At 44.3% G+C, this 14,637-nt stretch overlaps 1 protein-coding gene across 2 annotated transcripts in view; it reads right to left on the minus strand.

Annotated features, from left to right (window-relative positions):
• LOC109886971 (small G protein signaling modulator 2) overlaps positions 1 to 14,637 on the minus strand; it is a 196,417-nt gene that overhangs the window by 66,826 nt on the left and 114,954 nt on the right. For both annotated transcript variants that reach the window (XM_031791255.1, XM_031791256.1), the window contains exons 4-7: positions 4,797 to 4,970; positions 4,348 to 4,415; positions 3,521 to 3,669; positions 1,960 to 2,094 (exon numbers count right to left, since the gene is read on the minus strand). In XM_031791255.1, coding sequence (XP_031647115.1) covers positions 1,960 to 2,094; positions 3,521 to 3,669; positions 4,348 to 4,415; positions 4,797 to 4,970 — 526 coding nt within the window. The remainder of the gene's footprint in view (positions 1 to 1,959; positions 2,095 to 3,520; positions 3,670 to 4,347; positions 4,416 to 4,796; positions 4,971 to 14,637) is intronic.

Below are 14,637 nucleotides of genomic sequence, written 5' to 3' on the forward strand. Positions count from 1 at the left end.
AATCACAAAGACCTTCACAGAAACCCAGCCTAAAATCACAAAGAGCTTCACAGAAACCCAGCCTAAAATCACAAAGAGCTTCACAGAAACCCAGCCTAAAATCACAAAGACCTTCACAGAAACCCAGCCTAAAATCCCAAAGATCTTCACAGAAACCCAGCCTAAAATCACAAAGACCTTCACAGAAACCCAGCCTAAAATCACAAAGAGCTTCACAGAAACCCAGCCTAAAATCACAAAGACTTTCACAGAAACCCAGCCTAAAATCACAAAGAGCTTCACAGAAACCCAGCCTAAAATCACAAAGAGCTTCACAGAAACCCAGCCTAAAATCCCAAAGAGCTTCACAGAAACCCAGCCTAAAATCACAAAGAGCTTCACAGAAACCCAGCCTAAAATCACAAAGACCTTCACAGAAACCCAGCCTAAAATCACAAAGACCTTCACAGAAACCCAGCCTAAAATCACAAAGAGCTTCACAGAAACCCAGCCTAAAATCACAAAGACCTTCACAGAAACCCAGCCTAAAATCACAAAGAGCTTCACAGAAACCCAGCCTAAAATCACAAAGACCTTCACAGAAACCCAGCCTAAAATCACAAAGAGCTTCACAGAAACCCAGCCTAAAATCACAAAGACCTTCACAGAAACCCAGCCTAAAATCACAAAGAGCTTCACAGAAACCCAGCCTAAAATCACAAAGACCTTCACAGAAACCCAGCCTAAAATCCCAAAGATCTTCACAGAAACCCAGCCTAAAATCACAAAGACCTTCACAGAAACCCAGCCTAAAATCACAAAGAGCTTCACAGAAACCCAGCCTAAAATCACAAAGAGCTTCACAGAAACCCAGCCTAAAATCACAAAGACATTCACAGAAACCCAGCCTAAAATCACAAAGACCTTCACAGAAACCCAGCCTAAAATCACAAAGACCTTCACAGAAACCCAGCCTAAAATCACAAAGAGCTTCACAGAAACCCAGCCTAAAATCACAAAGAACTTCACAGAAACCCAGCCTAAAATCACAAAGACCTTCACAGAAACCCAGCCTAAAATCACAAAGAGCTTCACAGAAACCCAGCCTAAAATCACAAAGACCTTCACAGAAACCCAGCCTAAAATCACAAAGACCTTCACAGAAACCCAGCCTAAAATCACAAAGAGCTTCACAGAAACCCAGCCTAAAATCACAAAGAGCTTCACAGAAACCCAGCCTAAAATCACAAAGACCTTCACAGAAACCCAGCCTAAAATCACAAAGAGTAAGCAAAGCAGAAGTAGAAGCACAGTGGCTTCACAGAAACCCAGCCTAAAATCACAAAGAGCTTCACAGAAACCCAGCCTAAAATCCCAAAGAGTAAGCAAAGCAGAAGTAGAAGCACAGTGGCTTCACAGAAACCCAGCCTAAAATCACAAAGAGCTTCACAGAAACCCAGCCTAAAATCCCAAAGAGTAAGCAAAGCAGAAGTAGAAGCACAGTGGCTACTCCCTAGAAGCCACTTTAAACTATGCCACTTTGTTTACATACCCTACATTACTCATCTCATATACTGTACTCTGTACCATCTACTGCATCTTGCCTATGCCGTTCTGTACCATCACTCATTCATATATCTTTATGTACATATTCTTTATCCCTTTACACTTGTGTGTATAAGACAGTAGTTTTGGAATTGTTAGGTTAGATTACTCGTTGGTTATTACTGCGTTGTCGGAACTAGAAGCACAAGCATTTCGCTACACTCGCATTAACATCTGCTAACCATGTGTACGTGTGACAAATAAAATTAGATTAGCTTTGATTTCGAAGGCATGAACCTACTGCGGAAAGAAACTTAGAGAGGAAGCCGGCTCAGAGAGGTGGCTGATCCTCTTCTTGCCTGAACTAAAATAGTGTCTACAGTACAACAATAATACCACTACATGTTACAGTAGGAAAACTCTGTGTCGTCTTACCGGTTGGACCAGGACGTTGTTTTTGCCGTAGAGCAGGTGAGTACGGGAGTTCTGGTGAAGAGATTCCACGTATTCCCGTGCAGACGCCGCAAACTTATCCTCGGACATGCTGACGCTGGACTGTCTCTTCCGGATCTGGGAAACAGGCCAGGAGAAAGGTCTACGTTATTGAGAATTGAAACAGGCCAGGAGAAAAAGTCTACGTTATTGAGAATTGAAACAGGCCAGGAGAAAGGTCTACGTTATTAGGTATTGAAACAGGCCAGGAGAAAGGTCTATGTTATTGAGAATTGAAACAGGCCAGGAGAAAAGTCTACGTTATTGAGAATTGAAACAGGCCAGAAGAAAGGTCTATGTTGTTGAGAATTGAAACAGGACAGGAGAAAGGTCTATGTTGTTGAGAATTGAAACAGGCCAGGAGAAAGGTCTACGTTATTGAGAATTGAAACAGGCTAGACACACTGCACTACATAGAGAGAGACACTACAACACTACATAAAGAGAGACACTACAACACTACATAAAGACTCCACAACACTACATAGAGACTCCAAAACACTACATAGAGACTCCACAACACTACATAAAGACTCCATTACACTACATAGAGACTCCACAACACTACATAAAGAGAGACACTACAACACTACATAAAGAGATACACTACAACACTACATAGAGACTCCACAACACTACATAGAGACTCCACAACACTACATAGAGACTCCACAACACTACATAAAGAGAGACACTACATAGAGACTCCACCACACTACATAGAGACTCCACAACACTACATAAAGAGAGACACTACAACACTACATAGAGACTCCACAACACTACATAAAGAGAGACACTACAACACTACATAGAGACTCCAATACACTACATGAAGAGAGATTCCACAACATGACAACAACACTACATGGTAGCAGCACAACATGACAACAACACTACATGGTAGCAGCACAACATGACAACAACACTACATGGTAGCAGCACAAACATTGTTGGGCATAAACAACTTCACAAAAGACAAAATGGTAGAGACAAAACACGCGATGCAGTCACAAGTGTCAGTAAAAGTGTCTATGATTGAGTCTTTGAATGTAGAAATAAAACTGTCCAGTTTGAGTGTTTATTGCAGCTAGCTGAAAAGAGGAGCAACCCAGGGAAGTCTGTGCTTTGGGGACCTTTAACAGAATGTGACTGGTACCCTTCGGGCCCTGGTCAACAGTAGTGCACTATATACGGAATAGGGTGTCATTAGATACGCAGCCCATATGATCATGATTGAAACTGACTGGGTTCTTTACCCACCGGGGATTTGAACCAATAACCCTGTAGTTACTTAGCCCTATTGTCTAACCCCTTCTGAGAAGCTACTACCAGGTGGGTAAAACAACTGTTACTGAGTGGACTATCCTGGTTAAAGAACTATACAGGAAATGATTACTGCCATAGCTACTCGTTGAATCCTCACAGAATGTATTGTACTGTATTGATCGACTCCAGTAAGTGCCCCCATGTAACCCCTGGCCCCCCCGAGGGCCTCTCTCACCCCCAGAGCAGGCCTCCTGCTGGGGGAAGCGTCCTGGCCCCGGTGGGCCCCGTGGATCCGATGGCGCTGAACCAACTCGTTGGCCGACGGGTCCGTCCAGAAGTGGTCGGACGTCTTCAGTTTAGTGTACTCCAGAGCACAGGGACCCACTGGAGGAGGGGGGGAGGGAGGGGGAGAGGGGGGGGGGGGAAAGAAAGTGTGAGGGGGAGGGGGAGAGAGGGAGGACGGAGGGGGAGAGGACGGAGGAGGCAGGGAAGAGGGAGGGGGAGAGAGGGGGGGAGGGGGAAGAAAGTTGGAGGGGGAGAGAGGGAGGAGAGAGGGGGAGAGGGAGGTGGAGGGGGAGAGAGGGAGGAGAGAGGGGGAGAGGGAGGTGGAGGGGAAGGGAAGAAAGTGGGAGGGGGAGAGGGAGGGGGGGAGAGAGGGAGGAGGGAGGGGGAGAGGAGGCAGGGAAGAGGGAGGGGGAGAGAGGGGGGAGAGGGAGGGGGAGAGGGAGGGGAGAGAGGGAGAGGGGGGGGAGAGAGGGAGGGGGAAGAAAGGGGAGGGGGAGGGGAGAGAGGGAGGGAGGGGGAGGGGGAAGAAAGGGGGAGGGGGAGAGAGGAGGGGGGGGCGAGAGAAAGAAGGGGGCAAAGAGGGGCAGAATGAGGGAGGGAGAAAGTAAATATAAGCAAAAAGAGTATCTACAATGTGTGCTTTTGTGTCACCTAAATGTAGCATTATAACAACCCAATGTAGTATTATAACACTCCATAGGGGCATTATAGCATCCCAATTAATCATTTTAACAAACGAATGTAGCATTTTTTATAACAGCTCGTAGTCAAACTTACCCAGTAGACATGCCAGGATGGGCCCAAACACTGTGTCATGCATCAGAGACTCCCTCTCATAGTACTTACTGTAGAGAAAACACACACACGCACGCACGCGCACACACACACACACACACACACACACACACACACACACACACACACACACACACACACACACACACACACACACACACACACACACACACACACACACACACACACACACACGAAGTAGAGAAACAACAAAAGAGCAGTGAGTCCAACATGAGAAACACTCCATTAGGCCTAATGTAGGAGAAAACAGTGAATGAAATTAGAAGCAGTAATGTAGAGTGCAAAACGAAAGCAACAGGGAGAAAGCTAATTCAATTTAAAAATAATGGAACCATGAATGGAACAGACATTGATAAACTACAGCTCTTTGCAGTGTAAGTTAATGCAGAAGTTGCCTTTTCATTTCTTACCTGGAGTTATCCACGATGTATTGTACGACCTTGTCCAGGACCTTCTCGAAGAGGGCGGTGCGAACCCAGATGTGCTTGATGGCCTGAGCGGAGAGGGGCTGGGGGGCGCGACCTGCAGACGACGACCCCTGCCTCTTCAGGGGCTCCTGACCCACACTCTGGGTCCTTTGGGTTCTAGGGGGCGAAGGGCAAAAGTCAGTAAATGACAGGGTTAGGGATTAACGGGGGTAGAGAGGTTAGGCTTTTTTGACAGATGATCTCAGGTAAGGTTGGTATTGCTGTAAGGTGGGAATCCAGAAATCCTGTTTGGAAGATTAAAGGAAGTAGAAGGGAACCAGGAAATCCCTGTTGGAAGATTAAAGGAAGTAGGAGGGAACCAGGAAATCCCTGTTGGAAGATTAAAGGAAGTAGGAGGGAACCAGGAAATCCCTGTTGGAAGATTAAAGGAAGTAGGAGGGAACCAGGAAATCCCTGTTGGAAGATTAAAGGAAGTAGGAGGGAACCAGGAAATCCCTGTTGGAAGATTAAAGGAAGTAGGAGGGAACCAGGAAATCCCGTTTGGAAGATTAAAGGAAGTAGGAGGGAAGCAGGAAATCCTCCAACCAAGATTTCTGGAAAACCTGGGAATTTCTGGAACAATCCATGAATTTTGCAACCCTACTGTAGAGTAGATTGTATGCTATTCAGATCTCTGAACAGACTGATTTTGTCTTGTCGTGTGTCTTCCTCTTGGTAGAGCAGACTAGGAGATGGATACACTTGACTGCATTTAAAAGGGGAAGGATAGTCATGACGGCTATGGTACGGTCTCCACCTTGTCATCTTTCGCTGGTTGTGGCAGACATTTTCTAGATAAAACACCAAGTAGCATATCTTTCTTTAAACGTCTGCACACTTTTCTCCTACATCTTTTACATAAAAAAAAAAAATATTTAACCTTTATTTAACTAGGCAAGTAATTTAAGAACAAATTCTTATTTTCAATGACGGCCTAGGAACAGTGGGTTAACTGCCTGTTCTCGGGGATTTGAACTTGCAACCTTTCGGTTACTAGTCCAACGGTCTAACCACTAGGCTACCCTGCCGCCTCTACACTCTAACCACTAGGCTACCCTGCCGCCTCTACACTCTAACCACTAGGCTACCCTGCCGCCTCTACACTCTAACCACTAGGCTACCCTGCCGCCTCTACACTCTAACCACTAGGCTACCCTGCCGCCTCTACACTCTAACCACTAGGCTACCCTGCCGCCTCTACACTCTAACCACTAGGCTACCCTGCCGCCTCTACACTCTAACCACTAGGCTACCCTGCCGCCTCTACACTCTAACCACTAGGCTACCCTGCCGCCTCTACACTCTAACCACTAGGCTACCCTGCCGCCTCTACACTCTAACCACTAGGCTACCCTGCCGCCTCTACGCTCTAACCACTAGGCTACCCTGCCGCCTCTACGCTCTAACCACTAGGCTACGCTGCCAACCCGGGAATATCAAAAGTCTCCCATGAAAGACTCAGGCATGATCAATGACCAATGGTGACGGAGGGAGTGGGGGGGTCCATACAGTTACATAGCTTGATATATTTTTGGATGATATTATATTTATGTTGCTAGGTAGCGTCAGCTAGTTTAAGTAGTCTGTACCTAAAACCTTTTTATCTTATAGTTCTCCATCTTCTTTAGCATAAACAAACATATTTTCAGCACTTTTATTTCCATGACTGATCAAAACTCATTTTCTCTTGTCTCTCTGCAGCAGACACACGGTGAGAAATATGTTTGGAATATCAATTCGCAATCAAATCCCAGTATCAATCTCGTAATACATATAGAATCGTGAGAATACATATCGTGTCGGCACCAAAGTATGGTGCTGAAATCATATCGTGAGGTCCCCCTGCGCAAATTCCCAGCCCTAACGAACAACATCAAAGATACCACTCAGACGACTCTAGTAGGCCCTAATGCAGCGTTTTACAAACTCTATCCTGGGGGACACCAAGAGGTGCACGTTTGAGAGAGGGAATGAGAGGGAAAAATCGCATTACGAGCTTTCATCTTTAAAATTAGGGAGTCGTAAAATTGAAGAGGCAGTAATGTAGTATGCAGAACAAAAGCAACAAAGAGAAAGTGAATTAAATGTCATTAATGTAATCATGACTGGAACAGACATTGACAGCCGAGACCTCTTTGTGTATACAGTGCAGTGTAAGTTAATGCAGAAGTTGCCGTTGTTTACCTGAGTTATCCACGAGTCGAGCAGAGTGGAGGTGGAAGTCTACTTTGACATTCTGTTCTACTTCTATTCTTCTATCTCCCTTCCTGTCTTCATATCATCGTGTCTTCATTCTCTCCTTTCCGATCTCTCCCTCTCTCTCTTTGTTTGCCTGTCTCTCTCTTTGTTTTCCTGTCTCTCTCTTTGTTTTGCTATCTCTCTCTCTCTTTCTTTTGCTATCTCTCTCTCTCTTTGTTTTTCTGTCTCTCTCTTTGTTTTGCTATCTCTCTCTCTCTCTCTTTGTTTTGCTATCTCTCTCTCTTTCTTTGTTTTGCTATCTCTCTCTCTCTCTCTCTCTCTCTCTCTCGTTGTTTTGCTATCTCTCTCTCTCTCTTTGTTTTGCTATCTCTCTCTCTCTCTCTTTGTTTTGCTATATCTCTCTCTCTTTGTTTTGCTATCTCTCTCTCTCTCTCTTTGTTTAGCTATCTCTCTCTCTTTGTTTTGCTGTCTCTCTCTCTTTGTTTTGCTATCTCTCTCTCTCTCTCTCTCTCTCTCTGTTTTGCTTTCTCTCTCTCTCTTTGTTTAGCTATCTCTCTCTCTTTGTTTTGCTATCTCTCTCTCTCCCTCTTTGTTTTGCTATCTCTCTCTCTCTGTTTTGCTATCTCTCTCTCTGTTTTGCTATCTCTCTCTCTTTGTTTTGCTATCTCTCTCTCTCTCTGTTTTGCTTTCTCTCTCTCTCTGTTTAGCTATCTCTCTCTTTGTTTTGCTATCTCTCTCTCTTTATTTTGCTATCTCTCTCTCTCGCTCTCTGTTTTGCTTTCTCTCTCTCTCTTTGTTTAGCTATCTCTCTCTCTTTGTTTTGCTATCTCTCTCTCTCCCTCTTTGTTTTGCTATCTCTCTCTCTGTTTTGCTGTCTCTCTCTCTTTGTTTTGCTATCTCTCTCTCTTTGTTTTGCTATCTCTCTCGCTCTCTGTTTTGCTATCTCTCTCTCTTTGTTTTGCTATCTCTCTCTCTTTGTTTAGCTATCTCTCTCTCTTTGTTTTGCTATCTCTCTCTCTCTCTCTCTGTTTAGCTATCTCTCTCTCTTTGTTTAGCTATCTCTCTCTCTTTGTTTTGCTATCTCTCTCTCTCCCTCTTTGTTTTGCTATCTCTCTCTCTCTCTCTCTGTTTTGCTTTCTCTCTCTCTCTGTTTAGCTATCTCTCTCTCTTTGTTTAGCTATCTCTCTCTCTTTGTTTCGCTGTCTCTCTCTCTCCCTCTTTGTTTTGCTATCTCTATCCCTTTGTTTTGCTATCTCTCTCTCTTTGTTTTGCTATCTCTTTCTTTCCTGCGTTGATTGTTATTCTCAGCGGTTTTATAATATAGAAGAAAATATCTAACAGAGTTGTATCTGCTCTCCCACAACGTAGCTCAACACTCTCACATACACACACACACCACACGACTTCCACCGCCACCCTACTCCCCTACGCCCACTCAAACCACCACCCAGTCACGATGCACTCACCCTCAGCCTCTTCAGCCTGCCACGCACAGAAACACACTCTCTCTCTCTCGCCCTCTCTCTCTCATACACAAACACAGAAACACACTCTCTCTCTCGCCCTCTCTCTCTCTCTCATGCACACACACAGAAACACACTCTCTCTCGCCCCCTCTCGCTCTCTCTCATACACACACAGAAACACACTCTCTCTCGCCTCTCGCTCTCTCTCTCTAATACACACACACAGAAACACACTCTCTCTCTCTCTCATACACACACACAGAAACACACACTCTCTCTCTCTCGCTCTCTCTCTCTCATACACACACACTGAAATACATGTATCCCTTGTATTAGTTAGTATTGTGTCTGTTCACCAGATCTGCCATTTGAAAGCATGTAGAGCCAAAGCACGGTTGTGTCCCAAATGGCACCCTTTCCCTTACATAAACACACACTACCGTTCAAAAGTTTGGGGTCACTTATAAATGTCCTTGTTTAAAAATAACATCCTGCTTCCCTCCTACTTCCATTAAAATAACATCAAATTGATCAGAAATACAGTGTAGACATCGTTAATGTTTTAATAGACTATTGTAGCTGGAAACGGCAGATTTTTAACGGGATGTGTACAGAGGCCCATTATCAGCAACCATCACTCCTGTGTTCCATTGGCACATTGTGTTAGCTAATCCAAGTTCATCATTTTAAAAGGCTAATTGATCATTAGAAAACCCTTTTGAAATTATGTTAGCACAGCTGAAAACTGTTGTTCTGATTAAATAAGCAATAAAACTGGCTGCCTTTAGACTAGTTGAGTATCTGCAGCATCAGTACTAGTAGCATCACTTCTTTAGACTAGTTGAGTATCTGGAGCATCAGTACTAGTAGCATCACTTCTTTAGACTAGTTGAGTATCTGGAGCATCAGTACTAGTAGCATCACTTCTTTAGACTAGTTGAGTATCTGGAGCATCAGTACTAGTAGCATCACTTCTTTAGACTAGTTGAGTATCTGGAGCATCAGTACTAGTAGCATCACTTCTTTAGACTAGTTGAGTATCTGGAGCATCAGTACTAGTAGCATCACTTCTTTAGACTAGTTGAGTATCTGGAGCATCAGTACTAGTAGCATCACTTCTTTAGACTAGTTGAGTATCTGGAGCATCAGTACTAGTAGCATCACTTCTTTAGACTAGTTGAGTATCTGGAGCATCAGTACTAGTAGCATCACTTCTTTAGACTAGTTGAGTATCTGGAGCATCAGTACTAGTAGCATCACTTCTTTAGACTAGTTGAGTATCTGGAGCATCAGTACTAGTAGCATCACTTCTTTAGACTAGTTGAGTATCTGGAGCATCAGTACTAGTAGCATCACTTCTTTAGACTAGTTGAGTATCTGGAGCATCAGTACTAGTAGCATCACTTCTTTAGACTAGTTAAGTATCTGGAGCATCAGTACTAGTAGCATCACTTCTTTAGACTAGTTGAGTATCTGGAGCATCAGTACTAGTAGCATCACTTCTTTAGACTAGTTGAGTATCTGGAGCATCAGTACTAGTAGCATCACTTCTTTAGACTAGTTGAGTATCTGGAGCATCAGTACTAGTAGCATCACTTCTTTAGACTAGTTGAGTATCTGGAGCATCAGTACTAGTAGCATCACTTCTTTAGACTAGTTGAGTATCTGGAGCATCAGTACTAGTAGCATCACTTCTTTAGACTAGTTGAGTATCTGGAGCATCAGTACTAGTAGCATCACTTCTTTAGACTAGTTGAGTATCTGGAGCATCAGTACTAGTAGCATCACTTCTTTAGACTAGTTGAGTATCTGGAGCATCAGTACTAGTAGCATCACTTCTTTAGACTAGTTGAGTATCTGGAGCATCAGTACTAGTAGCATCACTTCTTTAGACTAGTTGAGTATCTGGCCAAGAACAAAATAACCCTCTCCTGAAACTCATCGGTCGATTCTTGTTCTGAGAAATGAAGGCTTTTCCATGCACTCCTCCCTTCACAGAACAGCGCACACCGTCTCTAACCAGAATAGAAAGAGGAGTGGGAGGCCCCGGTGCACAACTGAGCAAGAGGACAAGTACATTAGAGTGTCTAGTTTGAGAAACAGACGCCTCACAAGTCACAACTGGCAGCTTCATGAAATAGTACCCTGCAAAACACCCGTCTCAACGTCAACAGTGAAGAGGCGACTCCTGGATGCTGGTCTTCTAGACAGAGTTTCTCTGTCCAGTCTCAACGTCAACAGTGAAGAGGCGACTCCGGGATGCTGGTCTTCTAGACAGAGTTCCTCTGTCCAGTCTCAACGTCAACAGTGAAGAGGTGACTCTGGGATGCTGGCCTTCTAGGCAGAGTTCCTCTGTCCAGTCTCAACGTCAACAGTGAAGAGGCGACTCTGGGATGCTGGCCTTCTAGGCAGAGTTCCTCTGTCCAGTCTCAACGTCAACAGTGAAGAGGAGACTACGGGATGCTGTTCCTCTGTCCAGTCTCAACGTCAACAGTGAAGAGGCGACTCCGGGATGCTGGCCTTCTAGGCAGAGTTCCTCTGTCCAGTCTCAACGTCAACAGTGAAGAGGCGACTCCGGGATGCTGGCCTTCTAGAAAGAAAGTGGTGGGGGGGAGAGGCAGAGAACGCTGCCATTAATCTACCGTCATCTCCGGTGGTGGGGGGGGGGAGGGCAGAGAACGCTGCCATTAATATACCGTCATCTCCGGTGGTGGGGGGGGGGGGGGGCAGAGAACGCTGACATTAATCTACCATCATCTCCGGTGCATGTTGACATTTGATGACATTTTGAATTTGTGAAGACCTGCGACATCAATGGCTCTAGGATTGGGTTGTTGTCTTGGTGGTGGGGGGTGGGGGGGGGGGGGGCAGAGAACGCTGCCATGGGGAAATTACCATTCTGAAAGGTTTGGGGTGGACCTCACATGTTATATTATTCCCTCTATAGTATATAGTGCACTGCTTTTGACCACGGCCCATAGGAAACTACAGTGGCAAGAAAAGGTATGTGAATCCTTTGGAATGATCTGGGTTTCTGCATAAATTGGTCGTAAAATTAGATTTGCTCTTCATCTAAGTCCCAACAATATTTTATTTATTTATATTTAACTAGGCAAGTCAGTTAAGAACAAATTCTTATTTTCAATGAAGGCCTGGGAACAGTGGGTTAACTGCCTGTTCAGGGGCAGAACGACAGATTTGTACCTTGTCAGCTCAGGGATTTGAACTTGCAACCTTCCGGTTACAAGTCCACCGTCCTAACCACTAGGCTACCCTGCCAACAAACACAGTGTTCTTAAACTAATAACACATCAATTATTGTCTTTTTCTTGTCTATATTGAATACATAATTTAAACATTCACAGTGTAGGTTGGAAAAAGTATGTGAACCCCTCTAGACTAATAACTTCTCCAAAAGCTAATTGGAGTCAGGAGTCAGCGAACCTGGAGTTCAATCATTGAGACGAGATTGGAGATGTTGGTTAGAGCTGCCCTGCCCTATAAAAAACAGCTATTCACAAGAAGCATTGCCTGATGTGTACCATGCCTCGAACAAAATAAATCTCAGAAGACCTAAGAATTGTTGACTTGTTGATAAGGAAATGTGTTCTAATAAATGATTAGAATGTTACAGTCCTGAAACCATAGGTCTGAAACCATGTGATTGTATGAAACCATAGGTCTGATACCATGTGATTGTATGAAACCATAGGTCTGATACCATGTGATTATATGAAACCATAGGTCTGATACCATGTGATTGTATGAAACCATAGGTCTGATACCATGTGATTGTATGAAACCATAGGTCTGATACCATGTGATTGTATGAAACCATAGGTCTGATACCATGTGATTGTATGAAACCATAGGTCTGATACCATAGGTCTGATACCATGTGATTGTATGAAACCATAGGTCTGATACCATGTGATTGTATGAAACCATAGGTCTGATACCATAGGTCTGATACCATGTGATTGTATGAAACCATAGGTCTGATACCATGTGATTGTATGAAACCATAGGTCTGATACCATAGGTCTGATACCATGTGATTGTATGAACTTATTTTGAATCATTAGATTATTATAATACATGTGTGTAAGTGTTTAGACTCATTCGATGATTATATTATAAAACTGTGTGTGGTTTTAGTCAAAATCAACATTTGGGAACAATGTGTCTAGTGTTCTGAGAACAGACTATCTGTCTGAGCCAGATCCGGGGAGACCTTGGCTGGGACACTGAGAACTTCCCAGTCCCAGGTCTCTCCCTACCTTAGGGGAGGGGAGGAAGACACTATTCTCACGTACTCCCCTAGGCTCTATTGGCAGGCAAATTTGATGGTTGGTGTGGAAGTATGTGTGTCGCTATAAATTGAAGGTCCTGTACTGTACACGTCAGAACGTTCCCGTGAATAATCATTTAACTTTGGTAGACTGGGCCTCTGTCTGTTTTCGTTTCTATCAGTGTCTTACAAATCCTGATATAACAGACTGAGAGTAACAGAATTGAATTGGTAAATGAACAGGATTATCCTGACACTTGCATAAAAGGTAACAGTATCTCTAAAAGCCTTGATGTTCATCAGTCCACGGAAAGACAAATTGTCTTTAAATGGAGAAAGTTCAGCACTGTTGCTACTCTCCCTAGGAGTGGCCGTCCTGTAAAGATGACAACGCAGAATACTCAATGAGGTTAAGAAGAATCCTGTCAGCTAAAGACTTACCGAACATGCTAACATCTCTGTTGACGAGTCTACAATACGTAAAACACTAAATAAGAATGGTGTTCATGGGAGGATACCAAGGAAGAAGCCACTGCCGTCCCCCCAAAAAACTTTGCTGCACGTCTGAAGTTCGTAAAAGAGCATCTGGATGTTCCACAGCACTACTGGCAAAATATTATGTGGACAGATGAAACTACAGTTGAGTTATTTGGAAGGAACACACAACACTATGTGTGGAGAAAAAAAGGCAACAGCACAGCAACATCAATACCTCATCCCAACTGTAAAGTCTGGTGGAGGGAGCATCATGGTTTGGAGCTGCTTTACTGACTCAGGGCCTGGACAGCTTGCTATCATCGATGGGAAAATGAATTCCCAAATTTATCAAGACATTTTGCAAGAGAATGTAAGGCTATCTGTCCTCCAATAGAAGATCAACAGAAGTTGGGTGATGCAACAGGACAACGACCCAAAACACAACGACCCATCAGAAATGGCTTCAACCGAAGAAAATACGCCTTCTGGAGTGGCCCAGTCAGAGTCCTGACCTCAACCCCATTGAGAAGCTGTGGTATGCCCTTGAGAAAGCAGTTCACACCAGACATCCCAAGAATATTGTTGAACTGAATCAGTTTTGTAAAGAGAAATGGTCCAAAATTCCTCCTGACCGCTGTGCAGGTCTGATCCACAACTACAGAAAACGTTTGGTCGAGGTTATTGCTGCCAAAAGAGGGTAAACCAGTTATTAAATCCAAGGATTCACATACTTTTCCCACCTTGCACTGTGAATGTTTACATGGTGTGTTCAATAAAGACATGAACAATTATAATTGTTTGTGTTATTAGTTCAAGCAGACTGTGTTTGTCTGTTGTTGTGACTTAGATGAAGATAAGATCACATTTTATGAGCAATTTATTCAGAAATCCAGGTAATTCCAAAGGGTTCACATACTTTCTCTTTCCACTGTACCTCCAGTGTTATAACAGCTGACAGGGGAGACTGTCTGGGAGATACTTCCAGGAAGACTGTCTGGGAGATACTGCCAGGGAGACTGTCTGGGAGATACTTCCAGGAAGACCTTCTGGGAGATACTGCCAGGGAGACTGTCTGGGAGATACTGCCAGGAAGACTGTCTGGGAGATACTGCCAGGAAGACTGTCTGGGAGATACTGCCAGGGAGACTGTCTGGGAGATACTTCCAGGAAGACTGTCTGGGAGATACTGCCAGGGAGACTGTCTGGGAGATACTGCCAGGGAGACGGTCTGGGAGATACTGCCAGGGAGACTGTCTGGGAGATGCTGCCAGTGTTATGGCAGATGACAGGGGAGACTGTCTGGGAGATACTGCCAGGGAGACTGTCTGGGAGATACTGCCAGGAAGACTGT

The sequence above is a fragment of the Oncorhynchus kisutch genome, linkage group LG15, assembly GCF_002021735.2.
Source record: "Oncorhynchus kisutch isolate 150728-3 linkage group LG15, Okis_V2, whole genome shotgun sequence".
NCBI lineage: Eukaryota > Metazoa > Chordata > Actinopteri > Salmoniformes > Salmonidae > Oncorhynchus > Oncorhynchus kisutch.